Source organism: Pseudonaja textilis, chromosome 2 (genome assembly GCF_049901715.1).
Source record: "Pseudonaja textilis isolate UNSWEBS1 chromosome 2, rPseTex1.2, whole genome shotgun sequence".
NCBI classification, from domain to species: domain Eukaryota; kingdom Metazoa; phylum Chordata; class Lepidosauria; order Squamata; family Elapidae; genus Pseudonaja; species Pseudonaja textilis.
In genome coordinates this window covers 278,674-300,436 of record NC_141991.1, presented here as the reverse complement: position 1 = coordinate 300,436, position 21,763 = coordinate 278,674, and the positions used below count along the sequence as shown (strand labels likewise).

Below are 21,763 nucleotides of genomic sequence, written 5' to 3'. Positions count from 1 at the left end.
CCTTCTGCTCTGCGTATTTACAAAGCCAAACCTTTGGCTCAAACTCTTTACGGAATTCCCATATGGATACGGGGCTTCAAGGATTGTATTGAAAGAACCCAGGCTGTCTTTCTTAGAAAACTTCTGGGTCTTCCTCCTTGTGTTGGTTTGGCTCCGGTGTACCTGGAACTGGGCACTCGATCAGTCAAATGTGTGGCATGGATTCACACCTTTAAATGGTGGTTTGGGCTGCTCTTTCTGGCAGTTCCTGGTAGCTACCTCTCCCTGGCGTTTGCTGACTCTCATATTTCTCGTTGGGAGAGGGAGCTGATGAAGAAATTACACCTGCTAGGTTTTACGGGGGATGCCCTGGGAGATTATGGCCTTAAGGACGCCCAATTTAGGGTAGTCCAATGGCTTGTGGACACTGACTTGCAATATCTACGAGCCAGAGTTAACAAAACTTGCTCCCCTCCGATCTTCAGCCAATTTAATAATTACGGACTGAGGACGGCTTCCTATTTTTACACTCTAACCATCCCCAAGTATAGAAGAGCTTTCTCCCTAGCTCCCTTTAACGTCTTGCCCTCAGCACTACTGGATGGGCGATTTAAGAGGCTCCCGATTAACGAGCGGTTATGCCCCTGTGACAGAGCTGAGGTTGAAACTGTGAAGCATGTCCTTTTATATTGCCCTATGTATAACTCAGGCAGATCCAAGTTACTGTCTCTCATGGAAACAGACCTTTCTAGACCTGTTAGGGATACACCCTAGCAGAATCTGCACGGCAGGCAGGCAGGCAGGCCGGCAGGCAAAATATGTGAGGTGAACGTTTTTGTAGCTTACACTCAGTAAAAACAGATACACTGTGCTAGTTAAATAGTTTATTCCAGTAAGAGTTATAGCATAGTCAAACAGTCCATATATCATTCATTAGTTCAGTCCGTCCAGGGATTATACAGTTGCAAAGTCCAGTGTTGAAAAAGAGGTCAGTAAACTTACAAATATCAGTCCAGTAATATATCTCCTCACAGTAGAGATATGAAGAAGTCAAACCTCCTTTCTTCCTTCGATGTTCAGCAACTCAGCAGTAGGGAACACACAGTTAGCACACCAGCAATCCATCAAACCAGCAATCGTCAGCAAATCAAGCAGGCTCTCTTGCTCCCTCTTATGGCGGTTTCACACCGCACCCAAAATTACATGCTTTGCAGTTTAAAGTGACACACACTTAAACTTACTATCATAGTTTATATATATTATTTTACCCAAACTACGTTAGGTAACCTTGTTATTCCTAACAAGACCCACTGTTAGTAATTTGTTCTTATATTGTCTAGGGCAGTGGCCCCCAATCTTTTTTGTACCACGGCCTGGTACAAAATGTACAAAATGATCCCCGGACTGGTACCGGCATCAGCACCCATGACCAAGGCAAGGCGAGCCGAGAGACCGGCCAGCCAACCGTCCCCCACTTCTCCCCGCCACCTTCAACTTCCTCCTTTGTACCTTCTCGCGGTCGATCGGCTTTTCGGGCTCTTTCTTAATCTCCTCCTGAGTAACACGAGACTCCACCGCCATCGGGATGGCTCTTTGTTTGAAGCCATGCCCCCTCTTTGACGAAACTAAGGTGCGAGGATTCCTTCAGCACCCAAACTCCACTTTCCAATTGACGACCGACAAGCTCACCCGGAAGCACTTTCTCAAGCGCCGCTGAAAACAAGGTGGCGGCACCCAAGCAAAATCGGTGGCCCAGTTCAAAATTATCCACGGACCGGTACGGGTCCGGGGCCTGGTGGTTGGGACCCCTGAACTAGGGGATGGCTCCTCATACATCACTTCTCAGGTTTCCAATTTTTTTTTATGAGCTGTAACCATCAGAGGAGAACCCTGTAATTCCCCTTCGTCAAGTTCTTGGCGACCAATTGTTCATGACTAATTTTCCCATGTGCTTCCTTTGTTGTACTTGTGTTTTGGTTTGTGACTGCAAATAGAGTATGATTATTACTAAATGCAGATTTGGCAATCTGTTCCAGACAGGATATTTTGAAACTCCTTGCGGCAAAGCTAAAAAAAGACACGAGCGGAAGGATGAGAAAGCAAGACCCTCACCCAAGATCCAAAACAGGACGAAAGCCATTAAGCCACAGTAGGAATTGCCCAGCACCCCTTTCAGAACCCAAGCCCCTTCCTTGCAGTCCAAACTTCAAAGTCAGACAAACCAGGGAAGCTCAGATAAACAATAAGCCAGAGGTTGACCAGATTAGCTCAGATTTGCACTTCCTCTTCTTTAGTATTACCGTTATTGTCAAGAGTACAACTTGTGTACAGTGAGGTTGGCTGAGCCTCCCTTCATGCACCCCTCCCCCCCAACTCAACTCACAGCGAGGACAAAAGTCCCCAACCCACCCGCAATCTTACTACGCTACGTGACCTTGTTGCACAAGACGCCAGCCTGGCCAGTCTCTCATACTACATTGACCTGAAGTTATTTTCCGTTCAGGAGTCTGGCAGCACTGCAGCCAGCCAGGCCAGGACCTGGCAGCGGGTCAGGCCAAGGAAGCGCTGCCAGGCGGTGCAGGGGTGCTGAGCTGCCTCCCACATGGACAGCATTTCGGCAGGCTCCACTTCGTGCACGCTGAGGAGCACCTCCCGGTAACAGCAAGCATCAGGCGGGTAGTGGGTAGGCCCAGCCATATGGTCCAGGTGGCGCGGGGCAATGCCAGCATGGTGGGCGCACAGCGCCACATACACATCCTCCACGGGCAGCAGCGGCAGCAGGCGGGCAGCACCCAGGACAGCAGCAGCGGCTGGGGAAGAGAGAACGTAGGCAGTGCCACTGCAGTAGGGCGGGAAGGCAGGTTCCGGGTAGAGCCAGATGGGCACATAGTGCCGGCTGTAAGGGTTGCGGATGGGTGCCCTGGGTGAGTAGACATAGCCCAGATAGGCAGCGGGTGGGCTGGCCAACTGCTCCAGGTGTCGGGCCAGAGCCGGCAGATTCAGGAAGACGTCATCATCGGTCTTGAGCAGGAAGCGGGCGGTGGGACAATGGGTGGTGGCCCAGCCCAGCATTGCCAGTGTCTTCAGGGTTAGGTTTCTGTAGGTGTCGGCAAAGCGCGCCTGCAACAGGTCCCCATGCTCGGCCGCCTCGCGCTCCAGTGCTGCCTGCTGTGCCACATCTCCAGGCAGCCCCACTGTGAAAACCGTGTGCACACTGTGCCCCCCTGCTACCCTCGCACGCCCCCAACTGCGCCGCACCCCTGCACGCTGGGCCACGTGCCCAGGTGCACTGGCCACCAGCACCAGTAGCCAGGGGGCGGTCTGGGCACAGGGCGATGGGGAAAGCGGGAAGGCATTGGGGGGAGGTTGGAGCAAAGTGTCTGTGTATTGCTCCCCCACACCGCTCCCCATCCGGGGGGGCAGCGAGAGGGGGTCTTCACGGCGGCCGCTGGCCAGGAAGCTGAGAACCAAGAGGGTTGCCAGGCCGCAAAGCAGTCCGAACAAAAGCTGGTTTGAGCTGCACCGGGAGCGCTTCCAGCGGGGTTGCATGGCAGTCACGGGCAGCCGCAGGGGCTGTGGGAGGGTCTGCGAGAGAGAAGGAGACGTCAGGCCTCTGAGCCCTTTTTCCCTCCCACACTAAGAAGGAGGCCCCATGTGCCACTGCAGGCCAAGGATGGGATGAACCAGCCTCCCCAGCAGCACCTGCGCCCTTCCCAAAGAGCAGCACCTGGCAAGACAGGCCGAGGAGCGGTGCGCCGCTTTGGCAATAGTGTGGCTGCAGCATGGGAGGGGTCCAGACAGAGGGCAGCAGTAGCTCTGCAGGCCCACCCAGGCGGCGGCTGGGCTGCGCGGGAGATCATGGCTCACCGACCATCCGCCTTCCTGCCATCTGTGGGCAGGCTGCTTCCTGTAGGGCCCTGATTGGGCCCTGGGTATGCCTGAAGCAGCAGGACCTTGGACTGCCCCCTAAGCACCCTCCTCCCGGTGACACAGGGGCTTCTGGCCAACCCCCCATTGGACCCAGCCAGGGAGGGCCATCATCCCTTCCCAGAATAAAACATGTTCAGCTGCCGGTTCAAACATGAAGCCCTGCCTGGAGGCAACCAGGGCAGCTGAGCCGTTAGGGGAGGGGAGGCTGGCCCCGTTTCTCCCTGGCGATGCCCCTGTGGCGCCTGTGGGCCGCCAGATGCCCCGAAGGTGCCCCCTCTCCACTGGAAGCGTGGGGAGGAAGAGGAGGAGGGGAGGGCCAGGTGTCCCAGGGCACAGCAATACCTTTGTGGGCTCCGCACTTCAGTCCTCCAGGGAGCAGCAGCAGCAGCAAAAGGCACCTGCTCTGCGGGAGGGGAATCCCCGTTCAGGAAAGGAAAGTCAGCCGGGGAGGGAGCAAAGGATGTCGAAAGGAGAGTAACGGTTCGGATTGCCTAAGGCTTACAAACCTCAGGCAGGAAACTCCGGAGAAGGAGGGATGATGAAGGGGGCTTTTCTCCAAGGGAGGCCAGGTGGAGCCTTGTGCCCAGAAGGACCAAGGCCATGAACCCCCTCCAGGGATTGCAAAGAGCCAGGAAAGGTTTGGGGTAAATACCTGAGGCATCTTCTCCGCTGCGAACCTTCATTTGGAGCTCCGGCCCAAGCGGGAACTTTCCGTTGCTGCAGAAATGAACAGCGGAAAGTTTCCCTCCCTGCTTCTAGCCAGACTTCCTGGCTGCCCTTTCTGGGGGAGACCCAGCCCCGCTGAGGCCGCCCTTCCCTCCCTCCCTCCGTCCCAGGCATTTTGCAGAGGTCCCAGTGTGAGCCATTTCTCCCCTCCCCTCCCTGAAAGCAAGTTCTCAAGCAACGAGGTCCCTGGTGTGAAAAGTGAACAAGAGTAAAGCCATTTCATGCCATTTTTGATCAGAATATTACTTTATGATCAGACTTCATTTTGTAAGCTGTGTTTCAAAAGTATATTCCAGTAAACTTTCTAGAGGAAGTAGTTTTCCAAGGAGGGATTGTGACAGTTATTGAAACACCTTTAACCACAAAGAAGCAACTGTATCCTGTTTTAAGATGAATCATTGTAACGTTAGTTCCTTGTAAAATAGGATAAAAAGATGACTGTAACTGTGTTCGAGGTTCCATCTTTTGCCTTGGATGTGAACCCAATTCTGCAGAATTGTGAAATAAAAGCAATCTGAATGAAGATCCGTGTCGTGTTGATATTTGTGTGAAGGCAATCTGACACTGGCTTGGGAGGGAGGCCAGCCTTGGGCAGGCAGTGGGGGCCCTGCCCTGAGTGGCCCAGGCAGCCCCCCGCCCTCCTTCAGACCCTGGCTGAGGCCTCTTTGGGGGAGGGGGCTCTGGATCCAGACCCTGCTAACGGCCCTGAGTGGCTGCAGGACTTGCGCCCGGCCGGCCTCCCTTGTCCAGCAGAAACAGTGCGGGGGAGGGGAAGGGGAGGGGAAGGGATGCTCGGCAGTTCATGGCACTAAAATGATGAAAAGGTTAAAAAGCCCCCCATAAAATGCCTCCAATCCACCCACAGGAACCCCGGAGACCCCAAAGGCTGAAGGTGGGGCCAGTGTGGGGGAGGCTTTGGGGGAGTGAGGTGGAAAGGCAGCCCGGAAGGACCGGCCGGTTAAAACCAGGGCTTGAGTGGCACCTGGGCAGCTGTGGGCCCAGGCGGGTCCCGTCCATCCCTGGGTCTGGTTTTGGGCTCAAACGGGGACCAAGCTCTCCCGATTTACTACACAGCCTTGTCATTCAGGGGGGACCTTCCCAAGCCCCCACCCCACTTGGGCCAATCCAGCCCCCTCCCCAAGGCCCCTCCGCTGCCCCTCCCCACCCTTCCTCGGAGGAGGGGGGAGAGCTGCCCACCTGCAGCCTGGGGAAGACGGCGGTGCAGGAGAGCTGGCGGTCGTGCCGGCCCAGTGTCTTCTTGCTGGGCTTGAGGTTGCCAAAAAGCTTCCTGCGGCAAATGGGCCAGCTGACACTGGTCCAGTTGGCCCAAAAGTTCTGCATCCAGCGCAGGGTGTGGCTGTAGAGGAGGATGCGTGGCTGGGAGGCCTCTGGGGGGCCGGGGGGGGGGCGAGAAGGCAGGGGCTGGTCAACCCCGTCTGGAGCCTCCCACCCTGGTCCCTTGAAGACTGGGGGACTCCCACTCCCAGAATTCCACGGTCAAACTTTACTGGCTGAGGAATTCTGGGAGTTGGAGTCCTCAAGTCTTCAAGGGGCCAAGCGGGGAGACCCCCGCTTCGCCCCGAGGGGCCTTTTCTCCCCCCAAGGCAACTTTCTTGGGTTGTTTCTCCTTGAAAATGTTTCTCTCCTCATCCGGGAAGCTCCTTCAATTCTCGTGGGGGTTCCCGTGGCACAGCCAGGTCAGGTCCAGGGTCATGCCCAGCTGGGGCAGGTGGAGGAAGCAGCAGTCGTCGTACCTGCCTGCGAGGGGGAGGGAGCCAGGAGTCAGACCCATCCTCCCTCTCCCTCCCATCCTCCCCTCCCTCCCTCCCTCCCTCCCTTCCTTCCTTCCTTCCTTCCTTCCTTCCTTCCTTCCTTCCTTCCTTCCTTAATTCTCTCTGTTTTGTCCTTTGTATATGAAATAGGTGTTGGTCAAGCAGTGTTCTGTTATTTTTGAGGATTCCAAGAGTTTCTTTTATCGGGACTTGAGTGAATAGTGAAACCACATCGAAACTTACAAGCAGACCTTCTTGTTCCATGTGTGGATCTTGGATCATTTCTAAGAAGTGGTATGAGTTTTGTACATGTGAAGCTGCTGTTTCAGCATGGGACTGTAGCTGTTTTGCCAAGTGTTTTGTAGCCAGGTTTTGTAGTGGTGCTCCTCTGGAGCTGACTCTGGTTCTGAGAGGTATGCAGGAATGGCAATGCTCCCCGCAACAACGGAACAGAACAACCCAGGTTTCTGGCTCCATCTTACGGCCCTTTGAGGAACCACAGCCAATTACAATTTTAGCATTCCCTTAAAGAGACAGTAGTAAATGTCTATCCTGGCTTGTATATTTCCAATCCAACTGTTTGGTAGCTATCCATGCCTAACAAATTGCATGGGGCACTCCATCAGGAGACGGGGACAGACCGACTCTCAGTTGCTCTCCTCCTCGTGGGCCCCTGCCTGCCCCTGGGAACCCCAGCTGGGCACGGGGTTCCTGTGGCCCCATCTGGGTGGGAGCGCTGCCATTTGGGACCCAGGAACGGCACCCTCTCCTCCCCGTGCAGGACTTGCTGGATGGCCTCCTGAGGCCCCTGAGGAAGAAGAGGAAGAAGCTGCTGCATCAGAGGCTGGCCGAGGAGGAGAGCCGGCAGGAGTGTCAGGAGGGTCTCTTGGGGAGGGGGCAGGAGGCACCCCTGGGAAATCTCCCCCTCCTCTGAGTCCCCCCTCTTCTTCTGCCCTACAGGTGCTACTTGCTGCCGAGAAGATCCGTGTCGTGTTGATATTTGTGTGAAGGCAATCTGACAATCTGGCGAGCCAGGGGGGAGGCTTCACGGCGATCCTCGGCGTTTGGGGACAGGTGAGTTGTGGCCACTCAGTCTCCTTTAGAGACAACCCTTCTCCCCGATCGCTGAGAGGTCCCAGGAGCCTCCGAATCCGAATACCCAGAGAGAAAATTGTGGCTGACCGGACTTCGAGAGATAGAGTGATAGAGTGGCGGTACCGTCGGGAGAAATGGTCTGGGACCATATAGAAGCCTGAGTCGGGGACGCCCGCACATCCGCAAACCCGAGGAGGGTCCCGGAGTGATCAGGTAAATTTGTTCCTTTTCAATAGAAGTAGAATTGAAGGCACGTCCTTAAATTTTCTTCTGGGAAGAAAGTCCAGCGCCTGCTGGAGGATTGGGGCTAGGAAGAGAGGTCCTTAAACTCTCTGGGAGAATCCAGCGCTTGCTGGAGGACTGGGACTGGTGAGTCAAGGCTCTGGGAGCCTGAAAGAATAGAAATGGGGAAAGGACAAAGTGAGGGTCTTGGAGACCTGGAAGAAGCCTGTCTGGGACAGGGAAGATTTGACAAAGGCAGCAAACCTATTCCGGTGGATTCGCCTTTGGGACAACTGTTGCAACAATGGTTCTCCCCGAATCTCAAACATTTTACCCGGAATCTTGAGAAGAAGCACATGATTTATTTGTGCAAATATAGGTGGCCAAAATATCCTCTGATTGATTCTAAATTTCCATATCACTGGAGTCCTGAGGGGGAAACCAGTACCTATTGGATGACCAAATTGTGAGACTATATTCTCCAACACAAAATGACCACCCAAATTGCATAGAGATGTTCAAAATTTTCCCTTCAGCCAAAAACCTGAAGTGGATGCATTTCCTCTTAGGGAAGTCCCTAATGGGATCAATGCTGCAGGCAATCCGGTGACAGTCTTTGTGGCTGTCCCCATAAAACCAGCCGAGTTGCGAGAATTGAAGAAGACTCTTCCAAAGCTTCATGAAAATGCTCATGAGGTGGCCGAACAGTTAGAGCTATGGTTGGGTCTGAATGATTACACTCATCAGGAGCTGATATACATCTATTTACTCCTGAGGAGCGGAATCTCATCCAGACCTCAGCCTGGAGAGTGTGGAATGAAAGAGTGAATGGAAACAAGGGGCAGTGGCAAGAGATCAAAAATTCCCCATAGAAAATTCAGAAAATGGATATTGGGGAGCTGTGGGAATGGTTGATCTCCTGAAAGCAGCCCAACAAGTTTTTGTGAACAGAGACACTGTAAAAAAAAACCAGACAGAAATCACAAATGATGGTTGCAGCTGTATAGGCTGCAACAAAGAGCGAAGTAAAGAAAAGTAGGAATTTTGAATTTTGGGAAGGGTCCAATTGGAGAAAGAAGAGAGAATTTTTGGGGATACAAGCAGGGAAGTTTTCAAGATAGAGGAAGAGGTTCCAGAGGAAGAGGCATGGGAATGAGACAGCCTGGAATGGATAAGAGTTGCTTCAGGTGTGGGAAGGAAGGTCACTTTGCGCGCGAGTGTCCTACCAACCAAGAAGAGTGGAGTTATGCATTGTATGATGATTAGGGCTGTTCTGGCTCCTTTAAGAGGACCTGCGGGGAGCCATTGGTAAACATTTTAGTGGGTCCTAACCATCAGGAGCAGCTGTTCCTGATAGACACCGGCGCAAGCCGGACTTCTGTGTGTGACCTGGTAGAAGGTGCACATAGATCAAGGAAAGTGATAAAAGTAGAAGGGGTGAGTGGAAAATCTCAGGATGTGAGTGTGTTTGAACAAATTAGACTAGAAATGAATGAAGTGGTGACTGAAGCTGAAGTGTTGTATATTCCTGATTCTGGAGTGAATTTGCTGGGGAGAGATTTGTTGCCTGTGTTCAGTATCCAGCTGTGGGATACCGGGAAGGAAATAAGGATGATTAGTTAATGATTTGAGAAGGATCTCCTGATCCCTATACTATCTTGGAACGAATTCCTCCCAAAGACTGTGATAGATCTGAAGGATGCCTTCTGGGCATGCCCCCTTGAGGAGGGAAGTAGAGACCTGTTTTGCATTTGAATGGAATGATCCTGAGACTGGGAGAAAACAGCAGTTAAGGTGGACATTACTTCCCCAGGGCTATACTGAGAGCTCTTTTGTTGTTTGGACAGGCTTTGGAAGAAAAGTTAGTGTCTTTTGAGAAAGGGAAAGGGATCATGTTGATTCAGTATGTGGATGACTTGTTGTTGACTGGGGAGAAAGAGAAAGAGGTTAGAGCAGCATCTGTGGCTTTGTTAAATTGGCTGAAAGAACAAGGACTAAAAGTCTCAAGGGAAAAGATTCAGTTTGTTGAAAAAAAGGTGAAGTATTTAGGACATGTTATTCAAGAGGGGTGAGGTCCCTAGATCCTGAGCGGGTAAAGGGACTGATGAGTTTGGCACCCCCAAGAAATAAGACAGAGGTAAGAAGAAGTTTAGGAATGATTAATTATTGCAGGGCTTGGTTGGATGGACATGCTAGCATGGTGAACTTTCTGAATCAGAAATTGCAGGGAAAAATGAAGGGATAGAGTGGAGTACAGAGGATGAGGAAAGGTGGGAAAAGATAAAGGAAGCATTAGCAACAGCACCAGTGTTAGCCCTTCCGAATTTAAGGTTACCTTTCATTTGTACGTGTCAGCTAAGGAAGGGGTGGCAGTAGGAGTGCTTGCTCAGAAAAGGGGGGCGATTTCAACCCATCGCCTTCCTGAGCAAGACTTTGGAGCCTGTGGTGAGAGGATGGCTAGTATGTGTACTAAGGTGAGGCAGGACTTAGAGGAAGTTCCCTGGATGAGGGAGAACGATGGTTTGTAGATGGTTCTAGTAGAGTGGAAGGAGGTGTAAAGAAAGGCTGGGTATGCCATTGTTACTCAGTCTGGGGAGGTGATTGATGATCAGCTCAGAAATGTGAACTTTTTGCATTAAAGAGGGCTCTGGAATTGGTTGAGGGGTTGGATGTCACTGTATGGACAGATTCAAAGTATGCTTGGGGTGTGGTTCATACGTTTGGGAAAATTTGGCAAGAGAAAGAGGATTCATCAAGGCTGATGGGAAACAGATAGAACAATTGGGATTAGTGGAAGGAGTGCTGAAAGCTTTGATACTTCCTCATAAGGTAGCAGTGGTACACGTAAATGCACACCAGAAAGGAACAGAAGTTGAAGTAGTGGGAAATAGATGGGCAGACAAATGGGCAAAAGAAGCAGCTGGGGAGGTAATCCTGCAGATGGTATCAGTACCCATGTTGCAAGAAGAGCCCGAAGAAGCTTGGGAGCCAGATGAAAAGACTAGGGAAAAGTTGAAGAAAGAGGGGTGTCATAAAGCTGAGAAAGGATGGGTAACAACAGATGGGGTTAGAGTGTTGTCTGAAACCCAAATGAGAAATGTTATGCAGTATTTACATGAGGGAAGTCATTGGGGAACTGAAGCTTTAGTTCAGGCAGTCATGCCCACATATTGGAGCTTGAATATGTGGACTACTGCACATGCTATTTGTTGGAAATGTTTAATATGTCTTAAAGTAAATAAGTCATCAGCGCGGAAAACAGAAAGGGGGTAGACCCTTGTGCCACCTAGTGGGAGTTGGAAATATTTACTGGTTATTAAAGATCATTTGACTGGATGGATGGAGGCCTACCCTGTCAGGCAGGCAACAGCTGCCACAGTGACTAAGATTCTGCTGGAACAAATCATACCCAGATATGGCATGCCAGAGGTAGTAGATTCAGACAGAGGCACACATTTTACACAAAAGATATTACAAGAAGTCATGAGGGCTGTGGGGGTGAAATGGAATTTACACACCCCGTGGCACCCAGAATCCAGTTCTAAAGTGGAGAGGGGGAATGCCGAATTGAAGAAACATTTGACCAAATTACAATTGGAAAATGGGTTTCCATGGACAAAGAAGTTATCCTTGGCACTACTCAGAATCAGAACATGTCCCTGGAAAGAAACTGGGGTCTCTCCATTTGAGATGCTAATGGGGTGACCCTACTTGGCAAAAATAGGGAATCCAATTCCTGAATTCAAAGATTTGTTCTTGAGAAAATATTTGCAGACACTGTCCAGGTCTTTGCTTTCTCTTCATAAACAGGGATTGTTGGTGCAACGACCACCTCTTGCTGGCAGCCAACATCCCCATGAAGTTGGAGACTGGATCCTGATAAAAACTTGGAGGACTGAGAAATTGCAACCTAGCTGGGAAGGACCGTATCAAGTGCTTCTTACCACGGAATCTGCTGTCTGGATGAAAGAAAGTGGATGGACTCACTGCAGTCGTGTGAAAGCTGCATCAGAACCTGAGAAGCCATGGAAAAGCCACCCAGTGGAAGGACAACCTTTGAAATTGACTCTGAGGAAATAATTGGGACTGAGAAATATGTTTCTGTATATTTCAACTGCACTTGTGAGTGTTTTTGTCTTACAACAGGTTGGAAGAGCAGGAACCGAACAGACTGACTTGTGGAAAGGAGGACCATTCCTTGGAGATTGGGAAAAGTGTAATAAGACTTTTGAAATGCCTGCAACATGTTTCAATCATAGTATAGTTAATGCTTATGAATGTAAGAAAGAATATCTGCCATTCTGGAAAAATTATTGTCAAATGTGTGTTTACTTTGAGGACATGATTAACTGGACTAGAGTGTCAAACTTAACTTGGACTATGAGAAGGAATAAATGGTTGCTGTGTGGGAAGTACGCTTATAGAGAAATACCAAAATTATGGTCAGGCACTTGCACTATGGGGTATGTGTTACCTGCAGTTTACAAGTTGGACGAACTACCCAACACTCGAATCCGGAATAAAAGAGAGGTTGATTCTGGGATACATCATAGGTCTTGGTATGAGGGATTAGCAAGAGCCCTAATATTCCCTCTTGGGATAGGCATGAACTATAGGGATATGACTCGAATGAACAACTTTACTATTGCCATGTTTAATGACACCGTTAGAAGTATTAAGATGATTAATTAGGAATTATCTGAAGTCAGGCAAGTGACCCTGCAGAATAGATATGCTTTGGACATAGTCCTTGCAGCAAAGGGAGGAGTATGTGCTCTGGTACATTCCCACTGTTGCACATATATCCATGACTATGAGCCCAATATCACTAGAACTGTAAGAGATATGGAAGACTGAATTTATGAATATCAGAAAGAATGGGATGAGTCAGGTATAGCAGGATCATTGTGGGATGCTCTGTGGTCCTGGCTACCTGATGGATCCTGGTGGAAATCTATTCTGACCACTGTTATAGCCATAGTAGTTATGTTGATATGTTTATGCTGCAGTATACAATGTATTCCAAACTTGATAAACATGTGGGTGCAAAATTGGGGAAAGATTAAGTTCACTAAGGACGAATCAGAGAAATTGTTATACAGCACTTCAGGGGATGTGCTACAAAAAGTAAGTCGGGATTTATGTGCTTTTGAAACAGAAATGATCCAGAAGAGGGGGGAATTGTGAAAAGTGAACAAGAGTAAAGCCATTTCATGCCATTTTTGATCAGAATATTACTTTATGATCAGACTTCATTTTGTAAGCTGTGTTTCAAAAGTATATTCCAGTAAACTTTCTAGAGGAAGTAGTTTTCCAAGGAGGGATTGTGACAGTTATTGAAACACCTTTAACCACAAAGAAGCAACTGTATCCTGTTTTAAGATGAATCATTGTAACGTTAGTTCCTTGTAAAATAGGATAAAAAGATGACTGTAACTGTGTTCGAGGTTCCATCTTTTGCCTTGGATGTGAACCCAATTCTGCAGAATTGTGAAATAAAAGCAATCTGAATGAAGATCCGTGTCGTGTTGATATTTGTGTGAAGGCAATCTGACACTGGCTTGGGAGGGGGAGGCCAGCCTTGGGCAGGCAGTGGGGGCCCTGCCCTGAGTGGCCCAGGCAGCCCCCCCCCGCCCTCCTTCGGACCCTGGCTGAGGCCTCTTTGGGGGAGGGGGCTCTGGATCCAGACCCTGCAAACGGCCCTGAGTGGCTGCAGGACTTGCGCCCGGCCGGCCTCCCTTGTCCAGCAGAAACAGTGCGGGGGAGGGGAAGGGGAGGGAAGGGATGCTCGGCAGTTCATGGCACTAAAATGATGAAAAGGTTAAAAAGCCCCCATAAAATGCCTCCAATCCACCCACAGGAACCCCGGAGACCCCAAAGGCTGAAGGTGGGGCCAGTGTGGGGAGGCTTTGGGGGAGTGAGGTGGAAAGGCAGCCCGGAAGGACCGGCCGGTTAAAACCAGGGCTTGAGTGGCACCTGGGCAGCTGTGGGCCCAGGCGGGTCCCGTCCATCCCTGGGTCTGGTTTTGGGCTCAAACGGGGACCAAGCTCTCCCGATTTACTACACAGCCTTGTCATTCAGGGGGGACCTTCCCAAGCCCCCACCCCACTTGGGCCAATCCAGCCCCTCCCCAAGGCCCCTCCGCTGCCCCTCCCCACCCTTCCTCGGAGGAGGGGGAGAGCTGCCCACCTGCAGCCTGGGGAAGACGGCGGTGCAGGAGAGCTGGCGGTCGTGCCGGCCCAGTGTCTTCTTGCTGGGCTTGAGGTTGCCAAAAAGCTTCCTGCGGCAAATGGGCCAGCTGACACTGGTCCAGTTGGCCCAAAAGTTCTGCATCCAGCGCAGGGTGTGGCTGTAGAGGAGGATGCGTGGCTGGGAGGCCTCTGGGGGGCGGGGGGGCGAGAAGGCAGGGGCTGGTCAACCCCGTCTGGAGCCTCCCACCCTGGTCCCTTGAAGACTGGGGGACTCCCACTCCCAGAATTCCACGGTCAAACTTTACTGGCTGAGGAATTCTGGGAGTTGGAGTCCTCAAGTCTTCAAGGGGCCAAGCGGGAGACCCGCTTCGCCCCGAGGGCCTTTTCTCCCCCAAGGCAACTTTCTTGGGTTGTTTCTCCTTGAAAATGTTTCTCTCCTCATCCGGGAAGCTCCTTCAATTCTCGTGGGGTTCCCGTGGCACAGCCAGGTCAGGTCCAGGGTCATGCCCAGCTGGGGCAGGTGGAGGAAGCAGCAGTCGTCGTACCTGCCTGCGGGGGGGGGAGCCAGGAGTCAGACCCATCCTCCCTCTCCCTCCCATCCTCCCCTCCCTCCCTCCCTCCCTCCCTTCCTTCCTTCCTTCCTTCCTTCCTTCCTTCCTTCCTTCCTTCCTTCCTTAATTCTCTCTGTTTTGTCCTTTGTATATGAAATAGGTGTTGGTCAAGCAGTGTTCTGTTATTTTGAGGATTCCAAGAGTTTCTTTTATCGGGACTTGAGTGAATAGTGAAACCACATCGAAACTTACAAGCAGATCTTCTTGTCCCACGTGTAGATCTTGGATCATTTCTAAGAAGTGGTATTTGTACATGTGAAGCTGCTGTTTCAGCATGGGACTGTAGCTGTTTTGCCAAGTGTTTTGTAGCCAGGTTTTGTAGTGGTGCTCCTCTGGAGCTGACTCTGGGTCTGAGAGGTATGCAGGAATGGCAACGCTCCCCGCAACAACGGAACAGAACAACCCAGGTTTCTGGCTCCATCTTACGGCCCTTTGAGGAACCACACCCAATTACAATTTTAGCATTCCCTTAAAGAGACAGTAGTAAATGTCTATCCTGGTTTGTATATTTCCAACCCCACTGTTCGGTGGCTATCCATGCCTAACAAATTGCATGGGGCACTCCATCAGGAGACGGGGGCAGACCGACTCTCAGTTGCTCTCCTCCTCGTGGGCCCCTGCCTGCCCCTGGGAACCCCAGCTGGGCACGGGGTTCCTGTGGCCCCATCTGGGTGGGAGCGCTGCCATTTGGGACCCAGGAACAGCACCCTCTCCTCCCCGTGCAGGACTTGCTGGATGGCCTCCTGAGGCCCCTGAGGAAGAAGAGGAAGAAGCTGCTGCATCAGAGGCTGGCCGAGGAGGAGAGCCGGCAGGAGTGCCAGGTGGGTCTCTTGGGGAGGGGGCAGGAGGCAGCCCTGGGAAATCTCCCCCCTCCCTCTGAGTCCCCCCTCTTCTTCTGCCCCCCCAGGTGCTACTTGCTGCCGAGAAGCAGTAGGTGGGCCTGGCGCCGGAGTCCCTGCAGGAGCTGCCCCCCTTCCTACTGGGGGATCTTGGGGAAGCCAGGCCCAATCCAGCTCCATCCAACCCCTGGCTGGGTGAAGGGGGGGTTGCCTCTCCCACTGATCAGTCACCCCCCAACCATGGTCCTTGGGGGTGAGGACACTGGGCACCTGGCAGGGAGCAAGATGCGGCTGCCAACAGGGTGGCTCCTGCTCACGGGCGGCTGTTTCTCATCCCGGCCCCGTTTTTTCCTTTCCTCCTCTGAATCTCAGCCTCTCTGCAGGTGACACTGAGCAGGGAGAACCCGGCACGACTTCTGACCACAGGTAAACCCCCTGGGGCTGGTGGGGAGGGGAGTCAGTGGGGGAGGGGCTTGCAAAGACCACCAGGCCTCACTGCGGCGGTTTCCCCACATCGCCAGGAGTGACGCCTGCCAGGAGTGGCTTCCTCTGTGGGGTGGAAGCCCCGAGTCTGGAGGGCCCCCAAAGGCAGCATCTGGGGGAGGAGTGGGCCCCTCACAGCCACACGGAGCTGACCCTTCCCTGCCCCCTCTTGGCCCTTCCAGAAAAGAGCTCCGGGGGAGAGGGCGCTTCCCGGGCATAGAAGAGCCCAGCGGGATGTATTGGACGTATTGAGTCCCACGCCCCAAAGTTGTCAACTACGAAGATCCCGCTTCTCCTTTATGCTGACGATGCGGCCCTCCTTTCATTGTCAAGGCCCGGTCTGAAAAGATTCCTTTCTGCATTATGGTCTTACTGTGCTGAGAACCACTTGTCCATTAATTATGACAAATCCAAAGTATTGGGGTTCTCTAGAGCCCGGAAATTGTATAACTGGGCTATCAATGATAATGCTGTTAAGCAGGTTTTCTATTTTAAGTATTTAGGTATTCAATTTCAGAACACCGGTGCTTGGACTAGACATCGAACCCAGATGCTGAATTCGACCTTCTGTAGTCACCAGCAGATGTTAAGATTATTTTTATACCCAAGGAGGCCTATTCATTCCTTCTGCTCTGCATATTTACAAAGCCAAACCTTTGGTTCAAACTCTTTACGGAATTCCTAAATGGATACGGGGCTTCAAGGATTGTATTGAAAGAACCCAGGCTGTCTTTCTTAGAAAACTTCTGGGTCTTCCTCCTTGTGTTGGTTTTGCTCCGATGTACCTGGAAATGGGCCCTCAATCAGTCGAATGTGTGGCATGGATTCACACCTTTCAGTGGTGGTTTGGGGTGCTCTTTCTGTCAGTTCCTGGTAGCTACCTCTCCCTGGCGTTTGCTGACTCTCATATTTCTCGTTGGGAGAGGGAGCTGATGAAGAAATTACACCTGCTAGGTTTTACGGGTGATACCCTGGGAGATTATGGCCTTAAGGACACCCAATTTAGGGTAGTCCAATGGCTTGTGGACACTGACTTGCAATACTACGAGCCAGAGCTAACAAAACTTGCTCCCCTCCGATCTTCAACCATTTTAATAATTACGGACCGAGGATGGCTTCCTATTTTTACACTCTAACCATTCCCAAGTAGAGAAGAGCTTTCTCCCTAGCTCGCTTTAACATCTTGCCCTCAGAACTACTGGATGGGTGATTTAAGAGGCTCCTGATTAATGAGCAGTTATGCCCCTGTGACAGAGCTGAGGTTGAAACTGTGAAGCATGTCCTTTTATATTGCCCTATGTTTAACGCAGGCAGATCTAAGTTACTGTCTCTCCTTGAAACAGACCCTTCTAGACCTGTTAGGGATACACCCTAGCAGAATCTGCACGGCAGGCAGGCAGGCAGGCAAAATATGTGAGGTAAACGTTTTTGTAGCTTACACTCAGTAAAAACAGATACACTGTGCTAGTTAAATAGTTTATTCCAGTAAGAGTTATAGCATAGTCAAACAGTCCATATATCATTCACTAGTTCAGTCCGTCCAGGGATTATACAATTGCAAAGTCCAGTGTCGAAAAAGAGGTCAGTAAACTTAGAAATATCAGTCCAGTAATATATCTCCTCACAGTAGAGATATGAAGAAGTCAAACCTACTTTCTTCCTTCAACGTTCAGCAACTCAGCCGTAGGGAACACACAGTTAGCACACCATCAATCCATCAAACCATCAATTGTCAGCAAATCAAGCAGGCTCTCTTGCTCCCTCTTATGGCAGTTTCACACCGCACCCAAAATTACATGCTTTGCAGTTTAAAGTGACACACACTTAAACTTACTATCATAGTTTATATATATTATTTTACCCAAACTACGTTAGGTAACCTTGTTATTCCTAACAAGACCCACTGTTAGTAATTTGTTCTTATATTGTCTAGGGCAGTGGCCCCCAACCTTTTTTGTACCACGGCCAGGTACAAAATGTACAAAATGATCCACGGACCGGTACCGGCATCAGCACCCACGACCAAGGCAAGGCGAGCCGAGCGACCGGCCAGCCAGCCATCCCCCGCTTCTCCCCACCACCTTCAACTCCTCCTTTGGACCTTCTCGCGGTCGATGGGCTTTTCGGGCTCTTTCTTAATCTCCTCCTGAGTAACACGAGACTCCACCACCATCGGGAGAGCTCTTCGTTTGAAGCCGCCGCCCCCTTCGACGAAACTTAGGCGCAAGGATTCCTTCAGCACCCAAACTCCGCTTTCCAACCGACGACTGACAAGCTCCCACGGAAGCACTTTCTCAAGCACCGCTGAAAACAAGATGGCAGCATCCAAGCAAAATAGGTGGCCCAGTACAAAATGATCCACGGACCGGTATGGGTCCAGGGCCCGGTGGTTGGGGACCCCTGGTCTAGGGGATGGCTCCTCATACATCACTTCTTAGGTTTCCAATTTTTTTTTTATGAGCTGTAACCATCAGAGGAGAACCCTGTAATTCCCCTTCGTCAAGTTCTTGGTGACCAATAGTTCATGACTAATTTTCCCATGTTCTTCTTTTGTTGTACTTGTGTTTTGGTTTGTGTATGATTAGTAATCACAGAGTATGATTATTACTAAATGCAGATTTGGCAATCCATTCCAGAGAGGATATTTGAAACTCCTTGCAGCAAAGCTAAAAAAGGCAGAGCGGAAGGATGAGAAAGCAAGTCCCTCACCCAAGATCCAAAACAGGACGAAAGCCATTAAGCCACAGTAGGAATTGCCCAGCACCCCTTTCAGAACCCAAGCCCCTTCCTTGCAGTCCAAACTTCAAAGTCACACAAACCTGGGAAGCTCAGATAAACAATAAGCCAGAGGTTGACCAGATTAGCTCAGATTTGCATTTCCTCTTTTGTTATTGTTACCGTTATTGTCAGAGTACAACTTGTGTACAATGAGGTTGGCTGAGCCTCCTTTCATGCACCCCTCCCCACAACTCAACTCACAGCGAGGACAAAAGTCCCCAACCCACCCCCAATCTTACTACGCTACGTGACCTTGTTGCACAAGACGCCAGCCTGGCCAGTCGCTCATACTACATTGACCTGAAGTTATTTTCCGTTCAGGAGTCTGGCAGCCCTGCAGCCAGCCAGGCCAGGACCTGGCAGCGGGTCAGGCCAAGGAAGCGCTGCCAGGCAGTGCAGGGGTGCTCAGGTGCCTCCCACATGGACAGCATTTCGGCAGGCTCCACTTCGTGCACGCTGAGAAGCACCTCCCGGTAGCAGCAGGCATCAGGCGGGTAGTGGGTAGCCCCGGCCATATGGTTCAGGTGGCGCGGGGCAATGCCAGCATGGTGGGCGCACAGCGCCACATACACATCCTCCACGGGCAGCAGCGGTAGCAGGCGGGCAGCACCCAGGACAGCAGCAGCGGCTGGGGAAGACAGAACGTAGGCAGATCCACTGCAGAAGGGCGGGAAGGAAGGTTCTGGGTAGAGCCAGGTGGGCACGTAGTGCCGGCTGTAGGGGTTGCGGATGGGTGTCCCGTGTGAGTAGACATAGCCCAGATAGGCAGCGGGTGGGCTGGCCAACTGCTCCAGGTGTCGGGCCAGAGCCGGCAGGTTCAGGAAGACGTCATCATCGGTCTTGAGCAGGAAGCGGGCGGCGGGACAATGGGTGGTGGCCCAGCCGAGCATTGCCAGTGTCTTCAGGGTTAGGTTTCTGTAGGTGTCAGCAAAGCGCGCCTGCAACAGGTCCCCATGCTCGGCCGCCTCGCGCTCCAGTGCTGCCTGCTGTGCCACATCTCCAGGCAGGCCCACTGTGAAAACCGTGTGCACACTGTGCCCCCCTGCTACCCTCGTACCCCCCCAACTGCGCCGCACCCCTGCACGCTGGGCCATGTGCCCAGGTGCACTGGCCACCAGCACCAGTAGCCAGGGGGCGGTCTGGGCACAGGGCGATGGGGAAAGCGGGAAGGCATTGGGGGGAGGTTGGAGGAAAGTGTCTGTGTATTGCTCCCCCACATCGCTCCCCATCCGGGGGGGCAGCGAGAGGGGGTCCTCACGGCGGCGGCTGGCCAGGAAGCTGAGGACCAAGAGGGTTGCCAGGCCGCACAGCAGACCGAACAAAATCTGGTTTGAGCTGCACCGGGAGCGCTTCCAGCGGGGTTGCATGGCAGTCACGGGCAGGCGCAGGGGCTGCGGGAGGGTCTGCAAGAGAGAAGGAGATGTCAGGCCTCTGAGCTCTTTTTCCCTCCCAGACTAAGAAGGAGGCCCCATGTGCCACTGCAGGCCAAGGATGGGATGAACCGGCCTCCCCAGCAGCACCTGCGCCCTTCCCAGAGAGCAGCACCTGGCAAGACAGGCCGATGAGCTGTGCGCCACTTTGGCAATAGTGTGGCTGCAGCCTGGCAGGCGTCCAGACAGACGGCAGCAGTAGCTCTGCAGGCCCACCCAGGCGGCGGCTGGGCTCCGCGGGAGATCAAGGCTCACTGACCATCCGCCTTCCTGCCATCTGTGGGCAGGCTGCTTCCTGTAGGGCCCTGATTGGGCCCTGGGTATGCCTGAAGCAGCGGGACCTTGGACTGCCCCCTAAGCACCCTCCTCCCGATGACACAGGGGCTTCTGGCCAACCCCCCATTGGACCCAGCCAGGGAGGGCCATCATCCCTTCCCAGGATAAAACATGTTCAGCTGCCGGTTCAAACATGAAGCCCTGCCTGGAGGCAACCAGGGCAGCTGAGCCGTTAGGGGAGGGGAGGCTGGCCCCGTTTCTCCCTGGCGATGCCCCTGTGGCGCCTGTGGGCAGCCAGATGCCCCGAAGGTGCCCCCTCTCCACTGGAAGCGTGGGCAGGAAGAGGAGGAGGGGAGGGCCAGGTGTCCCAGGGCACAGCAATACCTTTGTGGGCTCCGCACTTCAGTCCTCCAGGGAGCAGCAGCAGCAGCAAAAGGCACCTGCTCTGCAGGAGGGGAATCCCCGTTCAGGAAAGGAAAGTCAGCCGGGGAGGGAGCAAAGGATGTCGAAAGGAGAGTAACGGTTCGGATTGCCTAAGGCTTACAAACCTCAGGCAGGAAACTCCGGAGAAGGAGGGATGATGAAGGGGGCTTTTCTCCAAGGGAGGCCAGGTAGAGCCTTGTGCCCAGAAGGACCAAGGCCATGAACCCCCTCCAGGGATTGCAAAGAGCCAGGAAAGGTTTGGGGTAAATACCTGAGGCATCTTCTCCTCTGCGAACCTTCATTTGGAGCTCCGGCCCAAGCGGGAACTTTCCGTTGCTGCAGAAATGAACAGCAGAAAGTTTCCCTCCCTGCTTCTAGCCAGACTTCCTGGCTGCCCTTTCTGGGGGAGACCCAGCCCCGCTGAGGCCGCCCTTCCCTCCCTCCCTCCGTCCCAGGCATTTTGCAGAGGTCCCAGTGTGAGCCATTTCTCCCCTCCCCTCCCTGAAAGCAAGCTCTCAAGCAACGAGGTCCCTGGCTTGGGAAGGGGAGGCCAGCCTTGGGCAGGCAGTGGGGGCCCTGCCCTGAGTGGCCCAGGCAGCCCCCCTGCCCTCCTTCGGACCCTGGCTGAGGCCTCTTTGGGGGAGGGGGCTCTGGATCCAGACCCTGCAAACGGCCCTGAGTGGCTGCAGGACTTGCACCCGGCCGGCCTCCCTTGTCCAGCAGAAACAGTGCGGGGGGGAGGGGAAGGGGGAGGGGAAGGGATGCTCGGCAGTTCATGGCACTAAAATGATGAAAAGGTTAAAAAGCCCCCCATAAAATGCCTCCAATCCACCCACAGGAACCCCGGAGACCCCAAAGGCTGAAGGTGGGGCCAGTGTGGGGGAGGCTTTGGGGGGGGTGAAGTGGAAAGGCAGCCCGGAAGGACCGGCCGGTTAAAACCAGGGCTTGAGTGGCACCTGGGCAGCTGTGGGCCCAGTTGGGTCCCGTCCATCCCTGGGTCTGGTTTTG

The 21,763-nt window shown here is 52.7% G+C and overlaps 2 protein-coding genes across 4 annotated transcripts; both read right to left on the bottom strand.

Moving 5' to 3' along the window:
* Positions 1-848: 848 nt before the first annotated feature.
* LOC113455095 (beta-1,3-galactosyltransferase 4-like) lies at positions 849-21,254 on the bottom strand. 2 transcript variants are annotated; one of them, XM_087923256.1, is made up of 3 exons: positions 21,027-21,254; positions 18,501-20,029; positions 849-2,031 (listed from the first exon to the last, which is right to left on the bottom strand). In XM_087923256.1, the coding sequence occupies exons 1-2, from the start codon at positions 21,033-21,035 to the stop codon at positions 18,944-18,946; spliced, it is 1,095 nt and encodes a 364-aa protein (XP_087779382.1). In that variant the 5' UTR covers positions 21,036-21,254; the 3' UTR covers positions 849-2,031; positions 18,501-18,943. The 2 variants fall into 2 exon arrangements, with proteins under 2 accessions (XP_087779382.1, XP_087779383.1); XM_087923257.1 differs by lacking the exons at positions 849-2,031; positions 21,027-21,254 and adding an exon at positions 20,717-20,836 and having other exon boundaries at positions 18,714-20,029.
* LOC148126514 (beta-1,3-galactosyltransferase 4-like) lies at positions 2,056-4,724 on the bottom strand. Of its 2 annotated transcripts, XM_087923255.1 has the most exons (3): positions 4,562-4,724; positions 4,252-4,312; positions 2,056-3,564 (listed from the first exon to the last, which is right to left on the bottom strand). In XM_087923255.1, the coding sequence occupies exon 3, from the start codon at positions 3,526-3,528 to the stop codon at positions 2,479-2,481; it is 1,050 nt and encodes a 349-aa protein (XP_087779381.1). In that variant the 5' UTR covers positions 3,529-3,564; positions 4,252-4,312; positions 4,562-4,724; the 3' UTR covers positions 2,056-2,478. The 2 variants fall into 2 exon arrangements, with proteins under 2 accessions (XP_087779381.1, XP_087779380.1); XM_087923254.1 differs by lacking the exon at positions 4,252-4,312.
* Positions 21,255-21,763: the final 509 nt, after the last annotated feature.